At 41.1% G+C, this 11344-nt stretch overlaps 2 protein-coding genes across 2 annotated transcripts; both read right to left on the reverse strand.

Annotated features, from left to right (window-relative positions):
• Nucleotides 1-4161: 4161 nt before the first annotated feature.
• LOC146719634 (uncharacterized) lies at nucleotides 4162-6528 on the reverse strand. The gene has a single exon (XM_085489934.1). The coding sequence runs from the start codon at nucleotides 6526-6528 to the stop codon at nucleotides 4162-4164; it is 2367 nt and encodes a 788-aa protein (XP_085346060.1).
• Nucleotides 6529-6669: 141 nt separating this feature from the next.
• Nucleotides 6670-8568, reverse strand: LOC114934490 (uncharacterized). Its single transcript, XM_029307141.2, has one exon. It carries the CDS (start codon nucleotides 8566-8568, stop codon nucleotides 6670-6672), a length of 1899 nt encoding a protein of 632 aa, XP_029162974.2.
• Nucleotides 8569-11344: the final 2776 nt, after the last annotated feature.

Raw genomic sequence — 11344 nt, forward strand, 5'->3', positions numbered from 1 at the left:
TCCCACATAACCATCCGCTCTCTTCCCGGAGAGCGGTGGTATCCATGAGGATTCCCACTGCGTTAAAAAAAAAAAAAAAAAAAAAAAAAAAAAGGTGAAGAAACATCATTGGTATTTGAATATCACTTAAAGAAACTCCCCACTTATAATGTAAAAGTAATTGTAGTAGTAATCGTGTAATAAAATTTGTCGTTGTGTTATCCAGAAAATACGATGCGCTACTATTATTAGGTAGTACAACGTAAAAATTATCTTTCATTGTTATTTATTTTTTCAAATCAGCAGATCGTATCTACGTATTAAATATTTTTTCTGGAAAACCAAACCAGGTAACTAAAAGACGTCTTAAACACCTGCGACCTTTACTCTTGATGATCTTAACTTTGAGGTTAGTTTTTGCAAGATCGCAATAAACTTTAGTTAATTCTTGCTCGTAGAAGATATCATCGATATTTTCCTCTCGAAGATCACGTAAAAAATAAACTGGTGGTTGACTATGTGTCAAAACACGTATTATATAATTCTACGTATTATACGTAGAAATAATTCTTTACTTCAACTTCATAATATTTCGCGAATGCTGACTTGTTACTACTGATACCTACAAGATTACCAACGTTATATTTAGGAATACGCTCATAATTACTACAATAACGTTGTTCGAGATTTGCTCGAGCAACCGATGCGTTATTCAATGTTACGGTGCACGGAGCCATTTTGATAGCACTATGATTCGATCGATTGTATGCATCAACAATATTTTGTAGAACATTGATATATCGTTTACACCCTGTATGGATAAAATACCGCCACATACGTTCTTTTAATGTTCTATTAAAACTGTTACGTCCAGATCCAATTAAAAGAAGAGTTGATGGAAGGACGCAACAATACTTGTTCCTCAAACAACCCTTGACGGTGCGTTTATTCGAGCCGAGCGAACGTGCGAAGACCCCAATAGGTCAGTGACCGGGAGTATCACTTTACGCTATTTAGAGGCTGTTCTCTCAGTGGTCCCTTTTTGGCAAGAGAATTAAATCTCTTTTGCTTAGGATGGGACCTAGTGCAATTATTGGGAAGAGAAAAATGAGAGAGGAGAGGGGTTAATTAATTAATAGTAGAAGATTCATGATAATAAATTGATTTATTCGTTAAATGAAATAATCTATCTATTAAAGAATGTTCTTAAATTCTACACGCTAATCCTAGTGGATGCATGTGTGAGTGTGTGTGTTTCGCGGGTGATACATGAGTACGGTGGCCTTCAATCGGGACTAGTGGGGAGAGAGTTAGTGTTAAAAATATATTAGAGTCCCGATTGAATATTACAAAAATAGATATACTAAATAGCTACTTATCTACGTGTGTGTGTGTGTTTGTGTGCGTCGGAGTCATTGGATGTTGATGATTTTGATAAAGGGGGGAGGGAGAAAAACTTGGAGGATCTCTACAGGGAATCCTACCGGGTACTCATAGCCAGGGAGGAACATAGGGATAAGTGTACCCGGAAAGCTTCCCTTTGCGACTCTAATGAATTGTGCTTCATTGAAGTCGGAGGGACTGCACGAATAGGCACCTGTGGGGAGAGGAAGGCTTAGGAGAGGGAAAAGTGAAGTACATCCAGTGTGTGAATTGCGCATCATCGTCGTCCTCCGGAAAAGGATTCCTCTCGCAAGCCCTGATAAAATCAAAGTACGAGTGATAAAGCGGGATGTAATGGGAGTCTATGTGCTCATAGCTCCTGGGGTAAAATGGGATAGGTGAAGGGAGAGTACTTGGACGAGATTCCAAGGAAGGGGGTTCCTGCTCTTTATCCGCGAGGTCGATCGTCTCGATCCTAAGGGAATCTATGATTCTTTCAGGGTCCTCACAGAGAACGGGGGAGTTGCACAGGTCTATGAGAGGTGGAGACGGGGATCTGGGAGAATTCTTGTGTTCAGGAAGGGGGTGGTCTGGACTTCTGGAGAAGCAGGAGGGGCGGAAGAGGGAACTGACGATTCCTCCGACGGAAAAATGGGAGAATAGTGTCGGATTTCAGGGTAAATATCTATAAAAGTACTATCCGCTATTTTTAAATTAATAGTATTATCATAGTCTCTAACCCACGGCCCTAATCTACCTCGAACTTCTCGGTGAATTTGGATCGGGTCGGCCCCGGGGAAATCCGACGTAGCTTGAGCAACTGCTCGTCTTATCCGCCGATTCCGACGATTCCGCGCGTGTCGTATTACGGTCCACAATTGCCAAGGTTTATTATTGTCCACTACAGATGTAACTGGTTAAAATAGTCGAGACAGAAATATCCGCGTATAATAATAATAATAATAATAATAATAATAATAATAATAATAATAATAATAATAATAATAATAATAATAATAATAATAATAATAATAATAATAATAATAATACGAATAATGGTAATAATAATAATAATAATCCTTGGATTATTATTCGCACCCTTTGTCGCACACGATAATTTAGACACACCGTATCGGTGTTGACCTTGATGGTCGACGGAGAAGTTATCGCTTCTCAGCGACAAGGAAAGGCGGTGATAACTCGAAGGACCAAGAATAGAAAAAGGAGAGCGTAGGTCGAATGGTACTCGACGCTTTCGCGCCGATAAGGAGGAGTGAAGTCAGTGGCTTGCAAGGCGAGAATGAAGTTAATAGTTCCTTGTTGATTAACACACTCGGTTTAATTTTAAACAATACACTTTGTACTCAATAGATAAACAGATATAATCGAAGACCCGGAGCAAGATCAAGAGTATAATCGGGATTAAGTTGGTCGAGCGCACTCGCCTGCGACCTTACTGTTCGAGCTTCGCCGATTGTCTGAAAATATTGAAATTTCGCTCGGTGGCGCGAGGCCCGATCACACTCCGATCATGCCCGTTCGTAGTACGGAGCAGGTGACTCGCACGATTGTCAACCGTGATCGCGACGTGGTCGTGCTTCGTATTATTTGCTCGGACGTATACAGGATTTAACTTGTGCCTATATTAGGAAGAAACAAAACAAAACCTTTTTTTTGTTTTTCAACAGAATCGTCGAACATGTCGATACGGTTTGCTCGTGCGCAAACATACCGCCCGCCTCGAAACTATAGTTTCGAATTAAATGAAGGATTGACAATTCGTCTCGATTGTACGATGATGGAGAACGTATTCTCCTTGTATTACTTGCTTGGCGCCGCCCGCCACTCGCTATCGTTTTCAATGCAGACTTGATCCTTACTAAACTTATTGACGGTATTGAATAAAGGGAAAATTATCTACATGATATATCGCTTATAACTAGAGAATAACGTATGAATGATACATTGATCCTTAAGCTTATTGAATTATTACATTAAGATTGAAATTAAACTGATTCTATAGAGGTTTGCCGGAAGGATATCAATCGGAAGGATGCATAATTGTACGAGAGGACGCTTATATTCGGAAGTCGCTGTCTTCACTAAGACGACGCGAGTCAAACCGTCCGAGCCCGGAAAACACTGGATTACTCTTCCTAGTTGCCATTTGCATGGCGGTAATGTGGCATTTCTCAATAATACCATGGTTCCGATTTTAACCGAAGGTTGTTTCGTTCGCCACTTGCTCCTTTGTTGTAGTGTATTTATATAGTCGGCTTGCCAAATTTTCCAGAACCGTTCGACAAGTTGTCGTACAAGCTGCCATCGTGACAGGCGATTTTCAGTTAAATGTAAAACAGAGGGTTCGGGATACGTAGTTAGAGCGGTCCCAATGAGAAAGTGCCCCGGAGTCAATGACTCGTAGTCATCGATAGACGCAGTGAGAGGTCCGAGAGGTCGAGAATTTAGGCATGCTTTGATCTTACTTAGAAGAGTGGTAAGCTCTTCGAAAGTTAATTTATGCGCACCGAGGAGTCGCCTTAAATGATATTTTACGCTGCGTACTCCTGCCTCCCAAAGCCCTCCGAAGTGAGGAGCATGTGGGGGCATAAAATGCCAGGAAACTTTGTCTGATGCTGTTTGATTGAGAAAATCTGGATCTCTCAATGCGTCATTGTAAGCCCTTGCTAATTCTTGTTCTGCCCCGATAAAGTTCGTTCCATTGTCTGAATACATGTCAGACGGCAATCCTCGACGGGCACAAAACCTCGTGTAAGCATTTAAGAAGTCATGAGTTGATTATCCTCCTACCAACTCAAGGTGAATTGCTCGAGTAGCCAAGCATATGAATACTGCAATGTATGTCTTGATAGATTTGATCCCGCGACCGGATGAAGCTCGAGTGTCAATGGGTCCCGCAAAATCTACTCCGCAATGCTGAAATGCTCGTGATGAGACGGTCACGCGAGCGCGTGGCAGTTGGCCCATGAGTTGAGTGGGGCGTGAGGCTCGTTCACGAGCGCATGTCACGCATCGATATATGACTGCTTTGACTAGTGTTCTAGCTCGTAATATTAGGTACTCTTGCTTTAGAATGGAAAGAGTCAATTGATATCCTGCGTGGAGAGATCGAACATGAGCGTCACGAATCAACAGCGTGATAAGTGGATGAGATGTGAGAAGAATAGGATGTTTTGTTTTGTATGGAAGATTTGAATTCTGCAACCGTCCACCAACCCGGATCAATCCTTGTTCGTCAATGAACGGATCGTATGATCGTATCGAGCTTCGAGGAGAGAGTTGTTGACGTTGTCGAAGCGCTTTCAGATCGCTCGAAAACATGTCCTTTTGAATCGTCTTTAGCCAAAACAAACTTGCCCTTTCAAATTCGTTTGCTGAGACGGCGAAAGGACTTGTCTGCGTGTTATTTTCTCGTTTCGCGCTTATGCGACAATTGTCGAGGAATCGAAAAATATACGCCGTAACTCGAACGAGTTTTCGCCACCTGGAATATTTGCTTGCTAAATCCCACGACTCGTTAATTTGAGTCGATTGAACTGTAACGGATTTAGCTTCTACTATGATCGCGTCCTGTGGCAAGAAATCAAAGACTGGCCATGCTGAAGATGGCATTTTTAGCCACTGTGGACCGTTCCACGAAAGAGGGTATGACGAGAGTTCTGTTTGTAGGAGTCCGCGCGAGGCGCAGTCAGCTGGATTCTCCTCCGATGGCACGTGATGCCATTGCGTATTTGGTAGCTTTGTTTGTACTAACGCTACGTGATGAGACACAAATGTCTTCCATTTAGAAGGGTGCTGGTTTAACCAAGATAATACTACTGTTGAGTCTGTCCAGCAGTGACTCTCGATGTGCTGTAAGTTCAGCGCGACTTGAATTGATTCTAAAAGTCGCGCGAGTAAAACTACTGCTGACAATTCAAGTCTCGGTATCGTCATCGGCTTGATAGGAGCGACTTTTGCTTTACTTGCGAGTAACGTAGTTGTGATTTTTCCCGAGATCGATCGTACTCGAATATAAACCGCGGCGGCATATGCGACAGACGAAGCATCGGCAAACCCGTGAAGTTCGCATTGTTCTGTGTCTGACCCGCGATTTATCCATCGAGCAATTTTTACGTTGTCAAGTGAAGCTAGTGTTATGTAAATTTTTTCCCATTCCTTTGAGCTTTGGTTCGAAATATTTGTGTCCCAATCGAGATTGAAACGCCATAACTTTTGCATAAAGATTTTCGCGGTAATCGTAACTGGGGTAGCCCATCCGATCGGATCAAAAAGCTTGGCAATCGTAGATAAAATAGTGCGTTTTGTTTTAGGCGGAATTGCTGAGAGAGATACTTGAAATTGAAAATTGTCGGTAGCGGGGTTCCACGAGATACCGAGCACATTGAAATTTTCGTTAGCATTCAGCAATTTATTGCAAGCGAGGCCGTGATTCTGTGAGGAAATGTCCGTAAGCAACTCTGACTTATTACTCGTCCATTTCCTTAGCTGAAATCCTCCGCGTTGCAACAAGGCACAAACTTGATCGCGTTTTTGACGCAACAAAAGAATATCTTCGGCTCCAAAAAGAACATCGTCGACATAAATATGGTCTCTTAGAATGGAAGAGGCCAATGGAAAAGATTCTCTTTCATCATGCAGAAGTTGTTTTAGCACTCTAAGTGCAAGAAATGGAGCTGATGCTGTCCCGTAAGTGACTGTTTTTAATCGGAATGCTTGTGGTATTTTCGAGCCTTCAGTGTTCCATAAGATTCGTTGGTAATCTTGATCACGTGGATCGACCACGATCTGTCTGTACATCTTGGCAATGTCTGCCGTATAGACATATTGATACTGTCGCCAGCGAAGGATTATATCGAATATATTCGTTTGAAGCTTAGGACCTTGCAACAGATGAGTGTTGAGGGAGCTTCCGTTTGACGTTAAGCTTGATGCATTGAAAACGACTCTAAGACGTGTCGTGGAACTTGAATTGCGCACAACTGCATGGTGCGGAATATAAACGGTTTGTGGGACAGAAGTTGATTTCGAAGAAACAGAAACCTTTTTCATATGTCCGAGTTCCTCATACTCTAATAGGAATGAATTGTATTCTTTCTTTAAATCGAGATTTCGATCTAATCGTCGATTTAAAGAGGTTAGCATACTTGATACAATTGAATGTGAATCACCGATGTTGATCGGTGGACCTTGTTTGAATGGGAGTCGTACTATATATCGTCCGGTTTTATCGCGAGAATGATTTTCAAGAAAGTGTTTCTCACAGCGCTCGTCGTCTGGAAAAAGCTAAATTTTTTGAGGAAGTTCCTCGACTTCCCAGAATCGTTGAATATCTCGTTCGAGAGAACAATGCATTACCTTGATTGAGCTAGATCTTGAACTTTGAGTAGTAGTTGGTCCCGATAGGACCCAGCCGAAATAAGAATTCTGCGCGATAGGCTGTCCGATCGATCCTTTGCGAACGCCGTTTCGAATTACTCTACTATATAGATCGGCCCCTATGAGTACCTCAATAGGATCGGATCCCGTTGAATCGTCATCTGCAAGATTGAGATTTCGTAAATGCTCCCATGACTTACTGAATTGTGCCCGTCGTGGAGTGTATTTTGTTAAAGAGCGCATAACAAAAGCTTGAGTGCTGAATACGGGCCCCGATTTTATGCGGGAAGTAAGTTGGATGTTAGCTGCATGTCGGCACATGCCAGCGTGAACACCACCAACAGCTGAGATCGACGTCATTGTCCGAATGCGTCGTAATCGCAGGCCTTGAGCGAGTCTTTCTGTAATAAAAGATACTTCCGAACCCTGATCCAACAGGGCTCTGACGGTTTGAGTGCGTCCCGTCGGAGAGCTTACCTTGATTTTCGCCGTCGCGAGGAGAACAGGTAATGGCGACGCGTCGCTCGAAACCACCGAAAGAGAAATGACTTGTGAATTTTCGCTAGTCTGCACTGAATTTTCGCTCGAAGTTGTCGCTTGATTCGTATTCGACGAGGAGTGTGAGTCGACATGTAACATTGTATGATGTTTCTTTTGACAAGTACGGCAAGCGAATTTACTGCGGCATTCTGCCACGGAATGATTTTTGCGTAGACAATTAAAGCAAAGTTTGTTTTGTTTTACATACTCTCGACGTTGACTCACACTTTTGTCGAGGAATTTTGGACAATGATTGAGGAAATGCTGGTTTTTACACAGCCCGCACATAGGAGTCGCCGCTACCGACGCATTAGCACTGGCTACTTTATTTTCGCGACTTGAACTTGACCCTTTAATCGGTTTGAGTTCCTCAAGTGCACTCGCGCGCGATGATAAAAATGTCAGTAATTCGTCGTACGTCGCGGGAGGAGATGCTTCGTTAAACTTTAGTTTCCAAGCGCGTCGTGTGGCTTGGTCAAGCCTTTGAGATATGCAGTGAACGAGGATGTCATCGAGAATATCGGTAGAGGATCGATTTAATCGCTTTAACGACTCGATAGCTTTTTCCGCTTTATTGCGCAACGCATACAATTCGGACGATGATTCGCGTAACAAGGTTGGTAACGAGAACAAGGTAGATACATGCATCTCGATTAAACGGCGCTTATTTTCGAAGCGCGCCCTTAACGCTGTCCACGCAATGTTGAAATTATCCGCGGTCACTGATAAACTGGCTATCGCGTTGTGAGCACATCCGGTGAGATTTGAAACGAGAAAGTGCATCCGACTAAAATCTGAGAGCTCCTTATTATTTATAATTAAAGCCGTGAAGCGATCGCGAAAGCTCTCCCATTCGTCGAAGCTCCCGTTAAAGGATGGTAATTGAATGGCTGGGAGATGCTGTAACGAAAGCGCCGCAGAATCCGCATGATTCGTCGAATAATTGATAGATTGGTTCGGACTCACAGTCGGCTCTGATTCCTCGAGGCAGTTCGTCATATAGTCTATTGCTGCTTGATAGAGATCCTCATGACTCTCCATCTTGTTGGCTTGAAAATACTCCATCTTCTCCCTCTTTGCTTCAGCGTACGCTTGGAGTATCGCTGCATGAGTTTGACGGCACTGCATCCAGGTTTCCTTGAGGGACGTCATTCGAGAGCGAATCGTTGCGGGCGTATAATTGTTTCTTCCGATCTTCTTGAAATTCTCTAATGCCCGAGAAATGGTGTGAAAAAGCGTTTGCTGTAGAATTAATGGATCGCTCATCTTGATTGTTTAATACTTCAGTCTCAATCACTGACACTCTGCTCCTTAATCCGGCTCGAAGGACCAAAAACTTTATGTTCGCACCCTTTGTCGCACACGATAATTTAGACACACCGTATCGGTGTTGACCTTGATGGTCGACGGAGGAGTTATCGCTTCTCAGCGACAAGGAAAGGCGGTGATAACTCGAAGGACCAAGAATAGAAAAAGGAGAGCGTAGGTCGAATGGTACTCGACGCTTTCGCGCCGATAAGGAGGAGTGAAGTCAGTGGCTTGCAAGGCAAGAATGAAGTTAATAGTTCCTTGTTGATTAACACACTCGGTTTAATTTTAAACAATACACTTTGTACTCAATAGATAAACAGATATAATCGAAGGCCCGGAGCAAGATCAAGAGTATAATCGGGATTGAGTTGTTCGAGCGCACTCGCCTGCGACCTTACTGTTCGAGCTTCGCCGATTGTCTGAAAATATTGAAATTTCGCTCGGTGGCGCGAGGCCCGATCACACTCCGATCATGCCCGTTCGTAGTACGGAGCAGGTGACTCGCACGATTGTCAACCGTGATCGCGACGTGGTTGTGCTTCGTATTATTTGCTCGGACGTATACAGGATTTAACTTGTGCCTATATTAGGAAGAAACAAAACAAAACCTTTTTTTTGTTTTTCAACAGAATCGTCGAACATGTCGATACGGTTTGCTCGTGCGCAAACAATTATCATTAAAGAGAAACTAGGAAATATATATATATATATATATATATATATATATATATCTCAGAGAGAGGGAAAGGAGGATAGCGAGAATTATGTCGGGAAGTCCATTGTAATTTCAAAGGAGAGAAGAAAATCGCGAATCTTTCGCCGGTGCAAGAAATCTTCACTGATTTTTAGGGAAAAGAAAATCGCAAATGTCTCGCTGGTGCGAGAAATCACTAATTTTCAGGGAAGAAAAAATCGCAAATCTCTCGCTGATGCGAGAAATCCTCACTGATTTGCAGGGAAGAGAAAGAGGAGCCAGAGACACTGGCGTTATATATATATATATATATATATATATATATATATATATATATACATTAAGTCTGCGGTTATCACGCTGTTGACTCAAATGTAATTACAAAACAAATCTAAACACGGCTTATAGAGCCAAGCGCAAGGTGTAGGGGAGCGCAAAAAATAACACAATAACTTGTACTATAAACAAGTTTATTCAGTATAAACGTTTTGGTCCTTTCTTTGGATCATCTTCAGTAAAATAGGAACATAAAGGTACAAACCATGACAAAGAAACTGTCTCATCACTTACAAACTCTCAAACGCATTACGTATAGTGGGCCTCCCAAACTGCCACCAGCCGGACAAATAGCACAGAATAATAAGATAGTAATAATACCTTCAAAGGTAACCCATACTGACTGTAGCTAGTAAGCCTTTCCAATATATACGTAATGCGTTTAAGAGTTTGTAAGTGATGAGACAGTTTCTTTGTCATGGTTTGTACCTTATGTTCCTATTATATTGAAGATGGTCCAAAGAAAAGCCCGAAACGTTTATACTGAATAAACTTGTTTATAGTACAAGTTATTGTGTTATTTTTTGCGTCCCCCCCCCCCCTACCCCTACACCTTGCGCTTGGCTCTATAAACCGTGTTTAGATTTGTTTCGTTTTAATTAAAGAACCTTAAGGGGATGCCGGAGGTCTACTTTTACCGGCCGAACCGATTATATTTTGCCAACACCAAGAAGTTTTTATTGCGTTAATAGAATAACAAATGCTTTTCCACGATTAAAGTTAATACAATAATAAAGTAGGAAGCTGTCTGAATTTGTGATAAAAAGACAAAATATTTTTAAATACGAGTTTTTTTTCTGGCTTCTCGCGTCACGTCATAACAATATTTGCTTGTATAAAAGTTTCACAATTTATACGTACAAAATAAGACAGGTTTCTACAAAAGATTGCATAAAGGAATATTAGTGAGCTTGCAGAAATAAGTTTAGAAGTCTAATAAAAAAGATTTTGGTGTTGAAATATTTCATTTACATGTGTATGTGCGAAATGACATTTGGGAATAATACAAAGCAGAAAATTAGTTGCGCGATGTCGCGATAGATGGAGCTGCAATCGCGCAGTTAGACAAGGACAGACAGTTATATTATCTTCGTCTCTCTCATGCTGTCTTGTCTTCTGACCACGGTGTGTATACGACCATGCTTCTGACATACACTCTCTCTTTCTCTCTCTTTCTCTCTCTCTCTCTTTCTCTCAAATTGCTCGTTCATAATTGTATGCGAGTGATTTGAGAGAGAGAAAATATGCTTTCTAAAAATTAAAGTATGTAGGTATAATATGCCAATATTATATACAGGGTGGGCCATTTTAAAAAATACGATCAATTTTCTCGTAAACTATGTACAAAATATATATGTGTGTGTATGTGTATAAACAGGCCTATCTATAATAATTATAATTGATTATAAAGTAAATAATTCTTTGTAATAAATGATTTATATAAAAGTATTTTAGAGATTGAATACATAATAATGCTTATTATCAAAACAGAGCAGTAGTTAGATAAGAATAAATCATATAAATCATTTATTTATTACAAAAAATTATCTACTAAAACTTTGTAATCATTATATTTATAAAAGATTTTTATATATTTTTAGATTATAAATTTAATTATTTTTACTTTTGTAATGTACAATATTTTTAAAAAATTATTATATACGTGTGCATATATAAAAGAATGCAATGTAGAAAAGAGAG

The sequence above is a fragment of the Nylanderia fulva genome, unplaced genomic scaffold, assembly GCF_048542155.1.
Source record: "Nylanderia fulva isolate GAGA-0341 unplaced genomic scaffold, ASM4854215v1 Scaffold91, whole genome shotgun sequence".
NCBI classification, from domain to species: domain Eukaryota; kingdom Metazoa; phylum Arthropoda; class Insecta; order Hymenoptera; family Formicidae; genus Nylanderia; species Nylanderia fulva.